Genomic DNA, 22,068 nt, shown 5'->3' with positions numbered 1-22,068 from the left:
ATAATGATCTGATTTACATCCTAACAGTTATTTGTGTGATATATTTATTCAATATTTGATACAATCAGCTAGTTTACTTCACTGAAAATTATTCTGTACAAGGTTCTGTGTGTGGTAGGATGGCTACAATGGCTTTTTAAATATATGTATAGTGCCACTTTTAAAGTTACAACAATCAAGTTAGGAATATGCAAATACAAACAAGTCCTGCTTATTTTTATAAAATAATCTTCCTTTCTGTCAGTGTTATAGTGATAGGACACCTATGGGAAATTTGTTTTACCTTTTATTATATTATTTATTGTTTGGTTAAGCTTGTCAAAAATTGGCAAGTTCATGGATTTTCTCCCCATTTTATTTCCAGAACTTAATAACTAGTAACCAGAGTTATTCAATAAATGTGAATGTGTTATCTCCTCACATCTGGTCTAACATCTGAACCACTATACCCAGAGCTCTCATTTAGGCTGTTAAAAATAAACTTTTATCTTTTGTTAGTATTTTGTATTTTTAAAAGTACTTTCGTTTGGCCAGATTTCCTAGAGGACTGTTTCCATTTCACAAGATCTGCAAGATTCAGACCAGCTTGGATGAATACGCTGAATATTTTTCCTTCTGAAAAATGATGCTATTGATTGCATTAACCCATAGATGCAGTTTCTGAAAGGATACCACATTTTGGGGGAAGGATAGATAAAGGAGGAAAAGCAACTCTCAGCTACGTAATCAGAAAGTTTATAGTACAGAGTTTAAACCTGTTCTGAGGTCATGTTTCATTCAATATTCAAACAAAGCTTGAAACAGAGTTTTCAATATATATCATAGTTTCTTCATTACTTTAGTAAAGCTAAATTTCACTGGAAAAGATTATTTCAGGCCCTCCCCAAAGTTGAGAATGACATATTAAGAGTCAAAAGTTTAGTGGAACAGAAGTTCCTTTGTTTCTCTTCCACCCCCAACTCTGCTTGGCATCTGACTATACTTAGCCATATTTTCAATAGTGTCAATATTTCATACTAAAAGGGGGCTCTAAAAAGCTCAGATTCTGAAGAAATCCTACCCTGCAAATATCTAAAAAAATTATGTAGCGCGCATGTGATCAGACATAAATATTAGCTTCCACATAATCTTGCAGTGCACATTTAGCTACAGTAAGCATTTGTATTGTAAGGTGTAGAGAACACTTTAATAATGTGGGGTAGACGAATAGATCAGAGTCCCACCCAATTATCTATCAAATATGTAGGCTTTACAGGTTTAGGTTCCTTATCCATGAAAGCAGCCAAAGTCTACAATTGGACTTTAAGATCTTTCCATATTTGGAACTCATACTTTACCCAATATTTATTTATGAAGATAATTTATTTCAATGCATGTGGCCACCACAACTTAAGAAACAAGATTTTATATCAGTTTATTAGTGCCAGGATCAATTTATAAAACTTACTAGCATAAGCGATTGCTCTGCACAAACATTATCTTGAAGGAATGAAGGAGTTTAGTTCTTGACTGAACATATAGAGATTATTCCTTCTAAGGAAATACCATTGCAGAATTATAAACATAATTAATAGAGGGTGAGGAGTCTCGATATATTTTCAGCACAATATTAAGCCCTACACAGGGGAGAACACACTTCAGCTGCAAAATCAGTTCTTTTCAATCCACCATTTTGAAATAAAAGCAGCTATAAAACAAAATTCAAAGGGATAATAAATGGACAAACTACAAGTCTTTTTCTTCTCTAAATGTCATGCAAATGTTGGGATATAAACGCAACAGAAAAGAATCCATCCATTGGGAAAACCTATCTAGATTCCTGTGCCTAAAACAAAAATAACCTGTAGTTCAACACAATAACTACAAAACATAGATTTTATAAAAAAGACCATTTATTTTTCATATAAAAACACACACATTAGTACAGAATCATTATAACTGTTCAATTCTTATCCTCCAAAGCCATTCTGGAAATATTTTAAAAACCATCCAGAATTGCACTTGAATCTTCTCTCTTAAAATGAACAAAAGATATTCCATTTCCTTTATTCAAGATACTTCTGAAAACAAGATCATTTCACATTCCAAGTGTCCTCAGTCTCTTTAAGTTGAAAATGCCAAAAATGATAAACCAGATCAACGGAAGCCCTTAGGATATTTGACTGTTGAACCCATGACTGAAGCTTTGACAAATATACTGAAAATCTGAGTCTCAAATAAGAAACAGCGTGAAATTAACGTAGGGATAAAAAAATATTATGGAAATAAAAGATCCATTTGAGGAATGATATAAAACTGGCACAATTGAAAAAAGAGTGTACTATTTCAGGTGTAGTTCAGAACAGGTCATGAAGCATCACCTCAAATCCAAAGGGAGGAACTATGTCCTTTTGGCCAATTGATGCTTGCAAGTTTGCCTTCTCTTTCCGGGAATGGGCAAAACTAGAGACATAGGAAATCCTCCATGAATAATAATAAATTCCTGAATCAAACCTGAGTTTCTTTCCACAAAGAGACAATGTCAATGTGTAACAAGTACTTGAGAAAATTCAAGCACTGTCCTGGACTCATCTATTCCATAATTATTGCATTTAAGTATGTTTTTGTTTCTTCTCCAAACTGTGAGAACAAAAAGATATACGAAATAAAAATAGATATGAAAGTATCATTTGTGCTTCACAATAGTTTCCTTATCACAATTTTACCGTAGAAATAAGATGCTTTAATGAAAGGGTAAAAATAATATCAAAAATTAACTCATACTATGAAACAATAAGCCCAAAGAAGTTTGTTAAATGTTGTGGTCTGTCAATTTAAATAACTTCTAGTGTCATGCTATAAATTTCAAGTATGAAACAGTTTGTTATGAAGAAAAGATTGGACAGCCAGCCAAATCATTTGCTAAGCCCCCTAAATAGCTCCAAGCTCAAACCCTGTTGGCTCTATAAACTTTTCAAGTCACAAATTTGAAGAGAGATCTTTAAACTCTCAAGATGCAAATCCTTCCAGGAGCATCCATTTGAATATCCCCAAATTACAATTGCAATCTTATGATCATTTGATTAGGATAGAGCAGTACAAATCAGAACTATAATGCAGCAAAGAAGAACCAAATCAATTTTGAGCTGATATTGTTCAGCTAAAATTGGACAGTCCTCTTATAATACTCCTTGGAATGTCCATGAAAGATGTTTCCAATGAGGCTTAGCCTGAAGCTCAAATACCTGTTTAAAACTACAAGTGGATATTAAAATATATATATATATAAATATGCAAGTTGAATGGGTATTTTTGCACAATGAGTGATCTGTACATATTCTTCCATTTTTTAGAATATACAAAAATGACAGCAATAATCATTATTAAATCTGTAAGAATGTCTTCAACTTGTGTACAATGTACATTCAACTCATATTACACCAGTATATTTGGAAGATCAACATTTTCTGTTCAATCTGAAGCCTTTTGAAAAATGATTCATAGGCTTCTACTTCCATATAATCTCTTAGCTTGATTCAAATCATATTACATTTAAAGCATAATGATTTTAATATACTTTTATGCAGACTTTTTATTGCTTAAAAATACTAGCTGTGCTTGAAGATTGACTGTCCTAAATCACAGGACAACCTCGTGGCTGTGGGATAACAGTATGTGGAAGACAAGACCCAAGTCTCTCTGTATAACAGCACCAAAAAAGAACCTTCTGTGGGAAAAAATATCTGTGGGAAATTACCTTCCTAGTGAGTACGTACAATAAATGGTACACTGAAGGGCACAGCCCTTGGCATTGTGTCATGCACAAAGAAACATCCGGGAATAGGCATTTTCCCTTACTCCTATCCAATCCTTTTCATCCATGTTTCACACTCGTATCCTGCAGTGTCAAAGTCTAATTGAAGTGGCAAGCTGAGAATCTGATCATTTGTTTGCTAACCAAAAAGGATCCATGGCAATGTGTACTTGATTTTATCACAGATCATTCCACATTACTATTGTGATTAGTCAGGGTCTCTCCACCCCTCCCCCAAATTAGCCATGTGTGGATAAAGAGGATTTCTAGCCATTTGGCCAAACTAATAATGTAGTTTCATTAGAACATTTAGCAGGCTCCATCCAGTTTCTGAAATGTAAAGTAATGACATAAAACCCACCAGCTTGAAAAGAGAAAGCAGGAAATCTGATGGTACATATCGAAAGACTTAAGTCTCAAGCATATCTAACTGAAATTGTGCTTCTCAACAATAAATCAGAATGGAGTGGGCCCTGTAAGACAAGTTTGTACAAAGTACATTTTAAAAAAATCAGCATGGGTGCTAAACATCATCATTTAAAATTAAAAAAAGAATTTGAATCTCACCTAAAACACAAGAGGGATTTTCCATTAAACATACTGTACCTGAAGCACAGAAACATTTCCTTCCTTCTCTAGAGATATTATCTAGAGGTCACTTAGTTATAAGGCAGACTTTTTGTCTAATTGTATGCAAACATTGCAATTCCACCGTTCAATTAAACAAGAAAAGGGTTTTGCTTTTGTTTGTCAATCACAACTTTTGGTAGTGAATCTAATTTAAAAGTCTGTGCAACAGTGTTCCTTTGAAATAGCTATCCCAATTAAAAAGTGCCATTGGAAAAAGAGCTAAATGACAAACACACCATGTGTTCTCAATGTGAAACATTGGTAGGAAAAACAGCTCCAGCTCCAGAACAAGATCAGATGGTTCTGTTGTCAGGGCATTTTGGTTCACCATACTCAAGTCTGAGTAAATCTGGCCCTTCCAAAATCCCTCTGTCCCCAAAATAAGGCCATCCATCTCTCTTCTTCAGTCCATTTCCATAGACATAAGACGACGACGCTCTCGCCTAGTTTCTTGAACTTCCTTCTTGCAACACCAACGAGAACTACAATAGCCAATCAGGCAGGATAAAAGTCCGATAACTGAAGATAGGCCAATGCCAATCAAGAGTGGAAACTTGAAAGCATTCAGCACTGAGAATGAGGAGAGAGAAAAAGTAATGTTATAGACAAATCACATGGAGCAGCAATTTCTTTACATGAAAAAAATAGTATTTCTAATCTAATAAGAACTGGATTTTGTGTGCTATTTGTTCAAAGGAGCTCCTTTTATGCCTTTTTTTTCTTTGAATGTGACCTGGACTAAGACCTAGATATTTCATATTCAATATGACTGAACAGCTGTTTACTGGAAACTAATTATGACACTGAATTGTCATTCCTTATCAAGGAAGAGATATACAATGGCATATTTGTAACATGAACTAGCTACCACTAAGAATGAAAATGGTGTATACAATCAGCTCTATTTAAAGTGTGGAAATCTTTATTTGTCTCTCATCTAGGTAGTTTTTGAATTATTTTTTGTAGCATTTTTATTTTATTATTGCAAGATACTGCAGAAGGTACTGATATTGCTGCTATTGTTATTGATTTATTGATTCAAAAATAATATGGTTGAAATTGCATATTTGCCTTGGAATTTTACTGAATTATGAGAAATCAGGGAGGCTACAAGGAAAGGCACATATAATTTTTCTACCTTGCAACTAAAGGCTTCGGGTAGGGAATTCTTAGGAAAATGGTAAGGATTCTGCCCCTCATCTCGTCACATCCAATCCTTTTTCTTCTTATCCAAATTGCAATGTACAATAAAACAAAATATAGAGCAAAAATTTGACACCGCCTTCTACTAACTAGACCCTATTTGTTGCTGCTACATGAAATAGAAAATCCTGACAGAAAGTTAAGGGTACATTTTCAGTGAGAACACTTACCATCCATCTTCACAGTTACAAGAATTGCTTTAGATTTTATTTCCTTTTCCTGTTGCCAAACATCTGCAGCTGACCTCACCCAAGGATTTACCAAACAGAAGTGGTTGCCAAAATCCTGGTCTTCACAGCCGTGAACTCTAAGCCGGTACTCCAGAGGGGAAATTCTCTCTAAGCTGACATCACTGCTCCCATTTCTTCTTGCCTGTGTCACTATACCTTTCCGATCTAGTGAAGCTAGGAAAACAGGTTCTTTGTCCATTGCAAAAGAGCGTGTGGCAAACCAGGAGACATCAAATGACATGTCATCTGGAATTGAAAATACAATAATAAACCCCAAAATAAGAGCAGGCATAATAATCACCATTCTCAACAGAATTCTTGGGGGAAAAAATTCTCCTTCAAAAAGTTAACTCTACTGAATTGCACAAGCTTAGTTGAATTCAGTGTCTGATTGAATATAGGGTATTTTAAGCAATAACTTCAATGTTAAACTTCTTACCCACAGAATGAAGGGTTAAGATCATTTGTATAAAAATAATTCTTGCTAGACCAATGTTTTTAGGCAAGTGTCATGGAGAATAGCAACTGAACCATTATAACATACCTAAATTCCTCTGCACATATTGCTCCATCATAAAAGTCAACTTGAAGTCACCACCACTAGAATTACTTTGGTCCTGCCCCTGGACTTGAAAGGGTTAGATGTTTTCCTCAATTTTCCAGGACACTGTATACTCTATTATGACCTTCCCTTACTGTTATTACTACTACCTCATCTTTTTTTGGTAGGATAAAATGATCAGCTCTGAGAATGGGACTAACAGAGTTGAATGTGATGGGCCCAGCCCTCTGGAAGGACCTCCCCCCCGACATTAGGACAGCAACCGATCTCCGCTCCTTCCGCACGAAACTCAAGACCCACCTGTTCCAACTAGCCGGCCTGGCCTGAATTATAGCTTTCTTCTAATCCCCCTGGATAAAATTTTAAATTAAGTTTGACTCTGGGTATTTTAATTGTTTTTAATTGCATTCTGCTGTTTTAAATTAATTGATTATTTATTTATTTGTGTTGTACATTGCTTTTTATATCTCCTCCTTGTTATTTATTTGTTGTGTAATAAATTGTACGCCGCCGAGTCCCTTGGTGGAGAGGGTGCGGCATATAAATTAGATTAATAAATAAAATAAATAAATAAACATATCAAATGTTACTTTATTATAGTTGGGGTAAAGTATATTGCTTTTTGCAATATACTTTAGTTTCCACATCTAATTTATAAAGTTGTTTATCCTCTAATTTCATTGGTTTAAATTACCTGTAAAATACCTTACTTCATATGTACATGTCCAAAATTTTTCAGGTGTTTTGCCAAAAATGTTCTACCAAACGTAATGATAAGACTGTGACTTTTTTTTTTTAACAAAAATTTTTATTGGTTTTTCAACATTTATAGGGAAAAGGGTAAATGGACAGGTATACAAATTATGGCAGTTGCAAAGTGTGACAGGCGCCCCTCTCTCCATACTCATAGTATACATTTATATATAATGCATTGGTATATAATTGATTACAATCAGCATATTAGTTCTATTACTAAATTCAATCAGATTAGACATTACAATATAAAATCCAGATATAATTCCATTATCACTTTCGGTCAGTTTATAATAATATGATTTTCTTGTTTATTTTTGTGATCTGAGTCTTCTTGCTATTGCCCCATCTCCCTCCACTGGCAGAGCTCTGGCCCCTCCCGTGTCCTGCGTGTCCGCTGTAGTGTCTCGTGTTTTTTCTAGGAGTGTTCTGTTTTTTTCCATAAAGGCCTGCGCCTCTATGGGTGAATTGATTCTAATTCTTGTCTCCTCCCAGAATATCAGCATACCTTCAGGCATCAACCATCTAAACCACACCCCTTTCTGGTATAATTTATTCGCTAATTGCGAATAATTCTTCCTTTTTTCTCTAATCTTCTTAGGGATCTGCTTCAGAATGGTTATCTCCATATCATGGTATGTCAATGCTTGCCCCCTTTGTACACCCAGAATTTCATCTCTTGTGCTTTTTCTAAGAAATTTAATGTGAACCTCCCTGGGTACATTGTGAGTTCTAGCATAAGCTGAGTTCACTCTATAAACCGGGTCTATATCCCACCCCATCTGTTGTTTTTCTTTGTGTGTGTAGTCAGCCAGGATGTTTATCATGATGTCCCTTATGTTTTCCCCATCTTCTTCTATAACATTTTGAAATCTAAGGTAATAGGACATTCTCTCAAATTCTATTTTCATCTGTTGGATGTCAAGATCTTTGTTCCCTTTCTGCACAGCTTCTACCCCCCCCCCTCACCTCCTCCACCCCCCCTTCCACAAGATTCAGTCTTTGTGAGTTCTTATATATTTGGGCTTGATTTTCTTTAATTTCATCTTTCATTTCCCTTAGCTGTTTCTTGATTTCCTCCTGGCCCTGTAAAATTTGTTGAAGCATTTGTTGAAAGTCCATCTCTGTAGTCTTATGTTGCATCAGTTCTGTTATCTTTGACTGTGTGGCTGGACTGGATGTTGCGGATGTTGGAGCAGAAGTGGCAAAACCAAGTTTTCCAGGAGGGGGTCTTTTGGGTGCCATCCTTTATAACGTTAGAAGTTCAGTCCAAATATGAAATAAACAGTTAGAAAAGAAGGGTAGCCAGGTGAATCCGGGAGCAGAAGAACCAGGCAGAAGAGAATCTCTCCAATAAGTCTGGCAATAGATAGAAAATTTCCCCTAGAAAGTTTAAAAAATACCAATCCGCAAGAGATTCCTCTGGGAGACACGGAGACAAAGACCGGAAGCCTGAATTTTAAAGGTGGAGTCAGGTTTCACAGTTCATAAAGACAACGGAAGTGTGCCATCTTGCCCTGCCAGTTTTGGGCACAGAGGCATAACAAAGTTTAAAAAAGTTCCAAAAGTCCTCAAATCACTGTAATATGTAGGATTAAATTGAAAAGAAAATCATCTCAGCCTGAGTGAGGCTTCGTTCGTTGGCTCTCCCCCCTCCTCCTTCCCCGGGGGCTGAGAGCAAAATTGTTCCTCGCCGCTTGTCCAAGGGGGGGGGAAAACCCCCCTCCCTCCAGCCGCACCTCCAAAATGCTCCGAAAGTTATTTTAAAGTTTTAAAAAGTTTCATGCAGAATAAGGGATGAAGAGAGAAGCAACCTCACCGCACTGCAGCTGCTTCCTTCAATTGTTGCATTCTCCGGTCGGCTTATAGCGAGGCACGAGGCGCAGGAACGCGAAGCGCCCTCCGAGTGCCTTTGCTCCCCGGTGCCTTGGGTGCGCGAGAGACCTCCCGCCGGCCGCCGCCGCTGCAGGAGTCCTTCGCGATGCCGCCCCTCCGGCAGGACCCCTCTGCGGGGTGTCCTGTGCCCCCCAAGGAGTGGGGAAGCCCACCGGGGAGCCGGAGCGGGCAAAGAGCTGCCTGTCGCCACCGCCGCCGGAACCGGAACTCAAGACTGTGACTTTTGAAATGTCTTCCCAGAAGTACACTTACTTTTAAAATGTGTTGTATATACTTTTTATAAGAACCCATGCAAAATATATGTAACTTAAAGACATGCAAATGTCATAAATATATCATTTTAGTTATGTAATATTTTATACATAAATTAGTGCTTTAATTACTGGCTTGGTCATCAAAAACAGAAAGCACTTCCTTTAAATGAAGATAATGGGACTTTAACATGTCCCATTATGTACTAATAACTTTCTGTACCACTGACCCAATTCAGATAACCTTTTACCTTCATATGTGTATAAGTTATATGCCACTATATATGCCAATTTTGCTAGGGAATAAGCTCCCAAGAGCCTACACTGACTTCTATCTCTAATACAGAATGACAGCTATTCAGAACCCATCATTTTTTGTGTTTTAATAGGAACAATTTTTATAAATCCATGCGCAGTTCTGTACTTTTAAGCTCATTAGGCTAGTAGCTGTTGTTGGCAGTTTAATTGTTCATTCAATGTAGAATATCTTGGTGTATCCCACTGTAAGATGAAAATCAAATGTGGGAACTAGTCTGAATAAATTTGCCACACATTCCTACAAGCATTTGTAACACTATCCTAGAGATTAAAGGTCATTATCACAATTGGTGAATACAAAGATGTGAATTAGAGGTGTCCTTGACAGCAGAACTGCTTCAACTGCTCCATTATGTATATGAGAAATATACTGAATTGCACGTATTCAAATAGTTTAAAAGATACTCAACTGATGAAAGGTGCTTAATTCTAATTTTATTTTTTATTAAATTTCCTACTTTTCCATCCTTAAAGTGGCTAATTACAAATTATATAGTATACTATTAAAATAATTTTATAATATAATGATTCAGACTATGCAACATGTTGTTTTTCACAGGTAAAGAATCTTTTGCAGTGTATAGCACTCTATTTGCCTACAGCTCATTAAAACACCAAGCCTCTTTCCAGCATTGTGAGGGTGTTTTAATGAATCACAAGCAAAGGCTGTGTTCTTACTGCTGTGTGTTCCAAAGCAACACTTCCAAACTGAATTTGGAAGAGTGCACAGCCTAATAGCAATCAAGTAAGAGCAGCTACAAGTTTAAATCAGTTTGTACAATATTAAAGTGCAGGGGTTTAAGTTTACTGAATATATAAAATGTTCTATATACTAGCAAAATGTATATCGAATTGCTATAACTCAAGAGCAATATACTAAAAGTCTTCAAAGATTATATTAAAGTTCTCTAATTTAGAATTTCTCCATTCATTTGGAAAACCAAGAATTATTTAGTTAGAAAGCTAAGAATTATTTAGTTATCGAATTAATTATCTAGTTGCAACAAACAGCATATATGTTTGCAAAGAATGATAAAGACCACGTACCAAGTTTTTATGAACATCATAAAGATTATGGAGATATCAAAGAAGGAACTTAGACCTAAGATTTTATACTTTAAAAAAATGCAAAATGCCCCCCAATACTCCTAACAATAAACAAACAAAAGACCTTTTGGTCTAATTTTATGTTTAGCACAAATTGCTTATTTGTTCTTTGATGCTATGAAACACTGTAATTGGTCATAAGCTATATATGGACTATACTTGTAATAATGCCATCTGCCATTGAACAAAATTCTTTATTTTAAAGATCCCCAATGCTTCCATTCCAATAAGACCATAAGTCCAGTTATCTGAGTACTTGCCTCCAGTTTTTCTCTGCCCAGCTAGTGTAGTGCAGAGAAGGTATGCTGCACGTCCCCGTGCTTAAGCAGTATCACCTTGAGGGGTCCATGAAGCATGCCTTATTTGTCACATAGCCTGCCCTCTAGAATAATATCCCCCACAAAGATCTATATGGCTCCCACTGTAATAATGTTCAGGAGGCTATTAAAATGCTTCTGTAGAATTGACTTTCTTTGATGTTATGTTCCTTATGGGAGGGTCATACTTCTTTTTGTTTTCTGTATGTTTAATTCTGAGATGTCCAAAATAATTGGCTTTCCTTATAAATGCCTATAAATTGTATGAATAAATACTGTAATACACAAACACACAGTTAATATTAATTCATTATTGTACTACAAAGCAGGCTTATGTATATCCGCTATAATATGATATTATAAGATCCTGTATTAGGATTTAATTCTGAGTAATGTGAATATCATTGTGTTGCAAACATGTATTCTGACAAGTTATATTGAAAGTGTGATGTGACTTGACCAGGAATTCTATGTATTTTGTTTTGTCTTGGAGACAATTGTACCCAGAACAGGTAGCCTCTAGATCAGTGGTTCTCAATCTTCCCTTTAATACAGTTCCTTATGTTGTGGTGACCCCCAACCATAAAATTATTTTTGTTGCTACTCTATAACTGTAATTTTGCCACTGTTACGAATAGTAATGTAAACATCTGATATGCAGGATGTATTTTTATGGTTATAAATTGAACATAATTAAAGCATAGTGATTAATCACAAAAACAATATGTAATTATATATTGTGAAATATTTATTTCTAATTACAAATAAATTAAATTTTGTCTGGGAAGTTTAAGAGCAGGCTCCTGGCTCTAAGTGGAAAGAGTGCCTTTCTTTTAAAAAGAAAAAAAGGAAAGAAAAAACAAAACAGCCACCAATTCTTCCTTTCTTTCTCTTTCTCTCTCTCTCTGTGTCTGTCTCTCTCTTGCTGTGTGTGTGTCTCTTTGTCTCTCTCCTCCCTCCCTCTCTGTAATTCTGTGTATGTCTCTGTCTCTCTCCTCCCTTCCTCTCTCTCTGTCTCTCTGTGTGTGTCTCTGTCTCTCCCCTCCCTTCCTCTCTCTGTCTCTCTCTCTGTAATTCTCTCTCTGTCTCTCTCTCCTCCCTCCCCCATCTCTGTCTCTGTGTATGTCTGTCTCTCCCCTCCCTTCCTCTCTCTCTCCGTGCCTCGGTCTGTCTGTCTCACCCCCCCCCCACATACACTGTGGTCACTTCACCTCCTGTTCTTCGGCTGCTGCACAAGCCCACGTGGCGTGCGCTGCCCTCTTCTCTCTTGACAGTTGCCTCATTTCCAATGGAGGAGGTGGGGAACGCATGCATTTTCCTTCGTCTGCATGGATTTCCCACCCCCTATTGGTCCTGTTGTTGCTGGAGCTGCTTTTGCTGAATCCGGTGCAGTGGCGGGACTCTTGCCATCACTGAGAGCTTTGCTGGCAGCCGCTTCTTGCCATTGCCGCTGTGCCGCATTCAACAAAAGCGGCTCCAGCAGCAATGGGACATGCTTGGGGAAGGGAGACATGACTGTCCGGGATTGTGTTTCTGTCGCTGCTGTGAAAATGTCTGTTTTCCAGCCGCAGGAGGGAAGGAAAGAAGCCAGTCTTTGGAAAGAACCTTCCTCCCCCTCCTGAGAGCCCATGCCGAAAGACAGGAGGAGGCGGGATGATTTGAATGTGGACGAGTGGGTGGTTTGGGGCCAGCACCCCCTTCGCTCATTCGGGCAGACAGAGAAAGAAAGGAGGCTTGTGATAAAGCACCCCTGCCACCAAGGGCGAAGGGGAGCACCTTCGCCCTAGACTATTGCATGCCTCCTTTCTCCATCCACCTGAACTAGCAAAGAAGGCGGGCCACTAAACCACCCGCTCGCCCGCATTCAAACCAGAGAAGAGGGAGCAACCCACCCCTGGTCTGTCTGTCTCACTGACTCACTCACTCACTCACTCACTCAATCACTCACTCTTAAAAATACCTGGCAGTACCCTCGGAGGGCTTCGGAGAGCTTTGGAAAGCTTTGGAGAGCAGCTTCTGCAGAAGCCTGGGTGAGTCAGAACAAGTTCCTGTCATTACAAAGTCTCTGTAATTGTATGGGATGTGCATGCGCAACTATGTTTTCCACAGCGTGGAGCCGTGGCGACCCTCTGCATGGCCGGCAATGACTCTGGAGCCCATCCGCGGGGGATTTCAAGGAACGCGAGGGGGAGTCTAAAGTTTAAGAGTTCCAATGGTCTTAGCGACTTTTGTGAAAAGGTCATTCAGCTCCCAAAGGGGTCACGACCCACAGGTTGAGAACTGCTGCTCTAGATGCCACAAGCCATATTGGGCTGAGTGATAGTCAACAGTTGAATTTTATTTAGAAAGAAACTGATAGTGAGCTCTATTTCTGTAATAATATAGTAATAGTGGGCCTGGCCTATTATTATTTTGAAGCGCAGGTTTCTGGTTCTCTTTCAGGCAATTCCCTGTTATGTAAATTATACTGCATTCCAGTTTAGAGATGACAAATCAAAATGACTGCATTCAGCATCACCTTTTCTTTTAATGGCTACATTTGGTCCACCAGCTGGGTAAAGCCTTGATTGGCAAGGGCACCCACCTGGTCTGTGTGATTCAGCCTATTCATTTAAGGGGAATGGAACTGTTCCAGAGCCCAGTTTGTAAAGTACAAGAATAAACAAAGGTGAAAAATTGAAGTATACAAATGTTTCACAAATAATGGGTAAGTGGAACAAAGTATATTTCAGCATGCATGCATGAATATTGAATTCAACTTCTATTTTCTCCACAACTCTGTGAGGTGAGTTGGACAGAGAAAGTAATTGGTCTAAAGTCATCCAGCTGGCTTTCATGGCTATGGCTGGAGTTGAATTTCTGATCCCATCTAATTTTACATATTATATGTGAATTTTATGTAGATTATTAAAAACAAAGAGTGGTGCTTAAAAGTTTGTCTATCTTACTGAAGTTTCAATATTTCTAGATAAATATTATTCTAAAATGTTATCAGTTCTCCAAACAAATTCTGAAATTAAATAGAGAGAACACAATTAAACACATGAGCCAAACATTAGACTTGTTCGTTTATTTATGCAAAAGAGTTCACAAATTTTTAAGCACCATTGTAGATATAGGGATAAGATGGAATGAAAAATGTATGTGAATGTGATACAAATGTGGTTATTCTCACAAAAGCCAAGCAGGATTAAATTTGGCTAGTACTTGGATGGGAAATCACCATGAATTCCTGTGGACTATGTTTCTGACATTGAAAAAATAACCTAAAAATCAGGAATGGTAAGTCCTTTCTATATTGTTGCCAAGAAATCAACATGGAAGACTCCATGTAGTCATCAGGAGCCTTTAAATGGGTAAAGGCAATTACACTCAGAGTGGGATTTTTAAATGTGTTTTCAAATTGTAATTTTCTTAAACTTCATTAATTGCACTAATATTTATTCTTTTTACTGAACATTAACAGTAAAATTACATTTTCCTGCAAACTGAACACTGAACTAGCTTTATTACTTGTATGCACTGACCTGAACATTTAAGGAATGGCTCACATAGAAAAAAAAATGTCTCAGTGCAATAAGATTTTTTTCTAAATGTTCTATTAGGCACTTTAAATACATCAGCACAAATATTAAGAATTAAGAAAGAATGCACAGATTCTCCAAAATGTTTTCTCAACATGCTGCAAAACAAATCTAATTTGTAGAAGTGAGCACTACACTAAATAGCTAAGGCCGTATTAGTATGCTGAATACCTACTAGAACTATACAGTTCATTCAAAGAAGTGTCCTCTGAAGTATACTGAATTTTGCATGACCACAAGGACAATCTAATATCCCGATACTTGGCTATGGGGATGTAGGCTATAAAATATACCAGAAAATTTACTTGAAGAAATAAACTCCTGAAAAATGGAAAACATATTCAAATCATACCTGGATCAAGTACTGTTGTCTCAATGGTGATGATGCAAAGCAAGTTTACCAGATCACCCCGGTAAACGGTTGGGCTATCTGAATACACTGAAACATTAAAAACAGGTCCTAGGAAGAAAGAAAAACAAGAGTTTATCCTATGTTGCTGCAAAAATTTTACTGTGTTATATACCTATGCAAACCTGTGTAGTCAAGTATGTGCATAAAATTTTGATCTGTGATCAAAACCTCACCAAAACCATTTTTCATGCTTAATAACAAAGTATATTTTATGATGACGATAAACAAGCACTGCGTAAAAGATTTCTGAGCCTTTAAACAGAAATAGCTGCAGATTTTCTAGACACTAACAAATGAAGGTTATCTTTCTGTAACACATATTTCAGCCTGAGAGTGGCATGGAAACAAGAGAGGCAGAAAATGATAATCTGGATCAGAAATCTCCAAGAAAGAAGATATATGTAGCAAAAAGTTGTTAGTCCGGGAACAAGAGGTGGCAGGTTGGGGAGGAAGGCAGGACCAACTAATAAATTAGGCACAGTCTTGGGCCATCCAAATTTGTTGTTGTTGTTGCTTTTTAAAAAAGGAGTAGAAACTACTTCTTTTCAGACACAAAATGCACAAACCCTGAACATCAAATCAATGAACTTGACAGTGAATATGTGACTATTGAAAACAAATTAAATATAATTTTAACATTATTCTTTTTATGGAAGAAGCAGCTAGGATTCACATAAATTATAATATAATCCCTGTGAGGTGGGGAATGAAAGGATAGATATGGAAATTTTTGCATTAGCTTTAAAACTTTAAAACGGCTGCTTGTTGTGTGAAGTAAATCTCATGGACAAAGACATACAGCATAAGGATTTAAGTGAATGAGTTAGAAATGCAAGATTCTAAAGGATTGGGTCAAATCTGGGACTGGACAAGAAACTAATGTTAGGATTTAAGAGTAGTAGGAAGTTAGAGTGAATATATAATGTTGAATTAAGATTTCTAGACAACGATGAGGGACCAAATGTAAAATTGGAAAGTTAGCGACAATAATGTATCAGCATCAAAGATTTATAGTAAATACTTTTGTTGAGAAGAGACATATGTAATTTAAGTATTATATATAGAAAATCATCTTGCGATAAACCAAAATTGGAAGGAAAGGACAATAAAAGCAAAGGAAAACTAAGAACATCATGCCTGTTCAATAGGATAGAAGGTATTTTCAATTATTACAAAATATTCAGGGAAAATAAAACTTAAGAGGAAAAATAATATGTGTGGTGCTAATAAATAATATATATAGACTTTGACAAGCAACAAAACACCATAAAGTCAAAGTTTTATGCAAGATTACAGATAGGCATGCCAGACCCTGATCGCCTTGATTCCATAATTTTTCATTATAGAATCATTATCACTATGTTTGACATAAACATTTGATACCACTCAGACTTAGTTCATCTTTTTAAAGAAATCTGTTTCATTAGTTCACATTTTAACAGAAACATAACATTAAAGATTATTGTGTATCATTTCCCACATGGAGCTGAAAATAAATATGAATCATGATTTGAGAACTAAAAAAAAATGAATAGAAAAAAATATTGTACAATATGAAGAAGTCCAACCCACTTGACACTATATTACAATTTACAATTAGCTATTGGTTAAGGAAAGGAAAATGAGACAAGAACTTTTTCAAATAGTACCCTTAATTTGGGTGATGCCTTTATGCCAACATTTGCCTTCCTGGATTTCTCCAGATATGACTGGTAGGAACTCTGCACTCTTTGGAGATTTGCAGAAATTGTAGTCTAAAATATTGGGAGGACAACTGCTGCTCTAAGCTTATTCATGCTATACTAGTTGGGTTTCTGTTACAGCTGAATCAAGTCACTAATCTCAGAGGACACATTAGGAACACAACAAATTTCTATAAGAATATTATTAGTTTGAAAACTACATTACTTTTTTGCCAATGCTGAATCAGCTGCAAGAATCAAACCTACATATTGCAAAGTGAAGTGTAGTTGTATTTTTGTTTTTAAAAAGGTAAAAGAAAACAAGGAAAAAATAATGCACATTTTTTCTTTCACCTATGAAGACTTTCTGCAGTCTTGTGACTAAATTTTACTATAATGGAAAGAATTACTGCCATACCAAACAATTCCTAGTTATTCAACATTAACATTTATTTTTTTCCCTCTTAACTGCATATTTATAAAATAAAAGTATGAGACTTTGTAAGCAACCAGGTAAGAGATAAGGAGAATACAAAGTAACAAGGAAGTTACTTTATTCTTTGCTTTTAGAAATGAAATCACAAAATGAACAGAAAATGCTACAAATATAAATGATCAAAGTTATTTCATTTTCATATCAGCATTAGACATGGTCATTTTTCTTTTAGTGAAGCTGAAATATCTGTACAGATAAAGCAACTCCCCCACAAAAAATATGATAAATATTTATCTGTATTAAAACTGTTTTGTGTAATTTCCAGTTCACTCAAAAATAGTTCTATTTAAATTAATCCTGTATCAAACTCAGAGAGAATTATTGTATTTTTCAATACCTTACTAAACTACAAATGGAGATGAGGAAAACCAAATGTAAGGTCCTGATAAGAGTATTTCCGCAGCGGTTACTGGCAATATTTAAAGCGAGATTAGAAGGCTTTCAGAGTGCTCCTGGGGGCTGGGGATTGAAGAAATGAGCAAAAACCAGGCCGTTTTTTGCTCAATTTTGCCCGCCCAGCATCCAGGAGCATTCTATAAGCCTCCTAAAGGGTATGCATGCCCTTTTTTTGACAAAAAACAGGCCTGTTTTCACAAAAAAAAGGGTATTTTTGGGAGGTCTGCAGAGTGCAAAAACTTTTTTTTTTAAATTTGCCTCTTGAAAATCTTGGTGCATCTTATACTCCGGTGTGTCTTATACTCCGAAAAATACGGTATATGTATGTGTATGTGTGCGTGTGTGTATGTGTATATGGGACCTCGCAGAAACGTTGCCAAGACAATCTCAATGTATGTATGTATGTATGTATGTATGTATGTATGTATGTATGTATGTATGTATGTATATATGCTGGTCTTGTTGTATTCGGTTTTTTTCCCGTGTACGATTGAGATTGTCTTGGCAACGTTTCTGCAAGGTCCCACTCGCCATCTTCAGGCTGGTGTTTTCGGCTTCGTGCTTGTGCGAGTAAAGGTGGTCGGAGCTGCCATCTCTCTATAAATCTTGGTGGAAGTGTGTGGAATGCTGGCTTTGTTGCTGTAAGTAGGTTGATTGGCTGTGTAGTTGCATCCAGATTGCTAGATGGAGTTGATGTTTGTAGATTGGTCGGCTGTTTCATATCATCCTGTCTGGCTGAGATGCTGGCTGTGTGTCTGTTGTTCTTTTGTGATGTTAACAACCTGGGTGGTGGGTTGGGCTTGTTTGTTGACTAGGGCTAGTTTCCAGGTGTCTGGTAGGCGGGAGGTATTGTCACGTTTATTCATGTTGTGGGGGTGTTTTTCTATTTCGATGGCTTCCATAATTATTCCAAGATTTATAGAGAGACGGCAGCTCTGACCATGCTTTACAAGCACAAAGCCAAAAACATCAGCCTGAAGATGGCGAGTGGGACCTCGCCGAAACGTTGCCAAGACAATCTCAATCTAACATGGATAAAGACCTGAATACAAGACCAGCATATCTACACCTGTGAAAATCTACAAATATATATATATATATATATATATATATATATATATATATATATATATATATATATATATATATATATATATATATATATATATATATATATATATATATACATACATACATACATACATACATACATACATACATACATATATATATATATATATATATCAATTGCTGAATTGATAGCTGTCTCCACCTTTGAAGTTGTAACATTGGTGTGGGACAATTTAAGCTGCTGCATCATGATCTCTCACATTCTCTAAGTGGAGAAGCAAACTAGAGATGTTTAGCAGCTTTGTAGAGATTTTTTTTTAAATTGTAACACTGCAAAACAAACAGGCCACTTTTCACTCCACTTATTTTTCCTTCTGTGGACCATGAATGGATGGAGTGAAGTGAATGATGATTTCACATGAACATTTTTTGTGCTCAGAAGAGTGAACAGCTGATATTATTGATTCTGATCTTAAGCTCTCAAACCTCAGACTTACTCCTTTCTCTGCATATAGAAGGCAACACCAAAGCAGAATTAAAGTTGCTGAAGTATATTAATTCAAAATAAATGCAGAATGGAAAATGATGTGTCTATTTTAAAAAAATAAATAAAATAAAACTCAGAGGTTATATAAAACTAAACAAGCTCAGAAAAAAGAAGGTTGTAAATTAAATTCTTTTAAGTTTATTTCAAATAAAAAATATTTTTTTAAAAAATGAGGTCTTTAGTGTTTTAAGAGACGACGTGGTGCGTCGTGGTTAGAGTGCAGTACTGCAGGCTACTTCTGCTGCCTGCCGGCTGCCTGCAATTTAACTGTTCAAATCCCACCAGGCTCAAGGTTATGTCAGCCTTCCATCCTTCCGAGGTGGGTAAAATGATGACCCAGATTGTTGAGGGCAATATGCTGACTCTGTAAACTGCTTAAGGAGGGCTGTAAAGCACTGTAAAGTTTTATATACCATAAATACAGGGTCTTATTTTCTTTTGACCCCTGAAATAAGCGCTTGCCTTATTTTCGGGGAGGTCTTATTATTTTTGAGATGCAGGAGGCAGCAAGCATGATCACCTAGTGGCTGCTGCTGTTTTACAATATTTGGGGGGAGGGCTTATTTTCAGGGGAGAGATTATTTTAGCGCATGCTCTCAAAAGTCCGATTGGGTTTATTATCCGGGAAGGTCTTATTTTGGGGGAAACTGTATTATTTTTGAGGTGCAGGAGACAACGAGCGTGGTCACCTCATAGCTACTGCTGTGTTGCAATGTATTCAGTGAGGGCTTACCATATTTTTCGGAGTATAAGACGCACCTTTTCTCCCCAAAAAGAGGTGAAAATTTGGCTGTGCCTTATACAACAAATGTAGCCCCATCCACCCTACCAGAGGCCAAAAATGCGAGGCATGGAGGCAGCGATGGTCTGTGGTAATCTCTGTAGCCTGGAACAGCTGTGCTGAATCAGGCTGCAATAAGTGCTGAAGCCGACCTAGCTGGTCAGTTTGCAGCAACAATCACATTCAGAAAGCACAGTAACTGATTCACGCAGGATTCAAATTAATAATAATATACAATATATTACCAAAAGCAGGTTTTCCAAGGTAGCAGTAAATACAAGCAAAACACAAGCAGTTTCGGCAAAGGCAGACTCTTCCTGTCTCCTTGCTCACACAACAAATTTCAGAGTCAAAATAGCCCTCATTAGCCAATGGAGACTTAGGTGCTATACTTATTCATTGGCTGACCTTGTTACAATGTGTCAGCTGAATACCGTAGATGCTGGTAGGCAGAGACAGAATTTTTTTTCTTATTTTCTTCCTAAAAAACTAAGGTGCTTTTTATACTCCAAAAAATATGGTATTTTCAGAGGAGGGCTTATTTTAGCACATGAGCTCAAAAGCCTGATTGAGCTTATTATCCAGAGAGGTCTTACTTTCAGGGAAACAGGGTAGGTTTAAGTGTTATTAATGTTTTACATATAGAAGTATGTTTTTAAGAGGAAGTGGTATGTTTATTTCTTGCCCAGTCATCCATAAGCCATGTGTAAGCTTATGCAACTCATGTATTACCTTAGGGTGTTATGACCCACAAAGTCTTAAACCTCTCGGCTTAGGAATCATATAATCCTAGCAATATGCATCAATTAACAGCCTAGCTAAGACTTTTTCTTCCATACACCAGAAAAAACCCAGTAACAATTAAATCAGAATAATGGATCACTATTGCCTAATCTGACAGGTTTGAAAAATGCCATGTTAATATTCTAGCAACAATTGGACAAATGTGCTTCTCTCTTCCTGATTAAAGACCACTCCAAGACTTCATACATATTATCTCAGTACAACTTAAATATAGAACAAACTGTACCTTGGTCACTGAGTAAATGTCTTTTGACCAATAACTCCATTCTGTCTGGATTAATGCATTATATCAAGAATGAGCCACTTCAGGTCATGAGACTATATGAAGAAAATAGAAAGGCAATGGTACTCAAAAGCTAATATGTCTTCTAACTGAACAAGCAGTTATATCTACTAGAATTATGGGACATCCAGTAATATTAATGTTGCAAAAGTGTATGTATCTACTATAGATGCATATTATATAAAAGAGATAGTGAACATGACATTTAAGATATCTGTTAAATATGTCAAATGCAGTTACTAGAAAGCACACAGTATTGGGAATAGGGCACAGGAAGGAGGTGTGTGAGAAAGCACCTCAACTGCCCCAACGTGTGAAGGAAGCAAGTTCCTTTGCCTCAGCTACACAATCTCCTTTCTTTCTCGGCCTGCTCGGACGAGTGAAGGAGGCAGTCACTGGCCACTAAACCGCCTGTTAGCCATCATTCAAACCATCCCGCTTCCTCTCTCCCAGCATGGGCTCTCTGGAGAGCGAGGGAAAGTCCCTCCCAAAACCTCACTTGTCCTGGTGGCATCCCGGCAATAGCAGGGAAGGAGGAATTCTGGGAGTTGAAGTCCACAAGTCTTAAAGCTGTCAAGTTTGAACATCCCTGGGTTTGTTTTTCTAAAGGATTATGGGTGCAAGGGTCTTGTAACTTGACAGCTTTACGACTTGCACACTTCAATGCCAGAGTTCCTGAGCCAACATGACTGAAGGAGGAATTCTGGGAGTTGAAGTCCACAAGTCTTAAAGCTGTCAAGTTTGAACATCCCTGGGTTTGTTTTTCTAAAGGATTATGGGTGCAAGGGTCTTGTAACTTGACAGCTTTAAGACTTGCGATCTTCAAATGCCAGAGTTTCTGAGCTAACATGACTAAAGGAGGAATTCTGGGAGTTGAAGTCCACAAGTCTTAAAGCTGTCAAGTTTGAACACCCCTGGGGGGTTTTTCTAAAGGGTTAGGGGTGCAAGGGTC

At 37.0% G+C, this 22,068-nt stretch overlaps 1 protein-coding gene across 3 annotated transcripts in view; it reads right to left on the bottom strand.

The window, feature by feature from the left end:
• Positions 1-1,872: 1,872 nt before the first annotated feature.
• PTGFRN (prostaglandin F2 receptor inhibitor) overlaps positions 1,873-22,068 on the bottom strand; it is a 107,937-nt gene continuing 87,741 nt past the window's right edge. For 2 of the 3 annotated variants that reach the window (XM_081950384.1, XM_081950386.1), the window contains 3 exons: positions 14,997-15,104; positions 5,797-6,102; positions 1,873-4,993 (listed from right to left, as the gene is read on the bottom strand). In XM_081950384.1, the coding sequence (XP_081806510.1) occupies positions 4,827-4,993; positions 5,797-6,102; positions 14,997-15,104 (581 nt within the window). In that variant the 3' untranslated portion in view covers positions 1,873-4,826. Of the gene's footprint in view, positions 4,994-5,561; positions 5,646-5,796; positions 6,103-14,996; positions 15,105-22,068 lie in introns of those variants that run through there. The other variant, XM_081950385.1, reaches the window with a different exon arrangement.

This window comes from Natrix helvetica (genome assembly GCF_964273705.1).
Source record: "Natrix helvetica genome assembly, chromosome: 4".
Lineage (NCBI taxonomy): Eukaryota > Metazoa > Chordata > Lepidosauria > Squamata > Natricidae > Natrix > Natrix helvetica.
The sequence above is the reverse complement of the archived record's forward strand: the minus strand, read 5'-3'. Positions and strand labels throughout refer to the sequence as shown.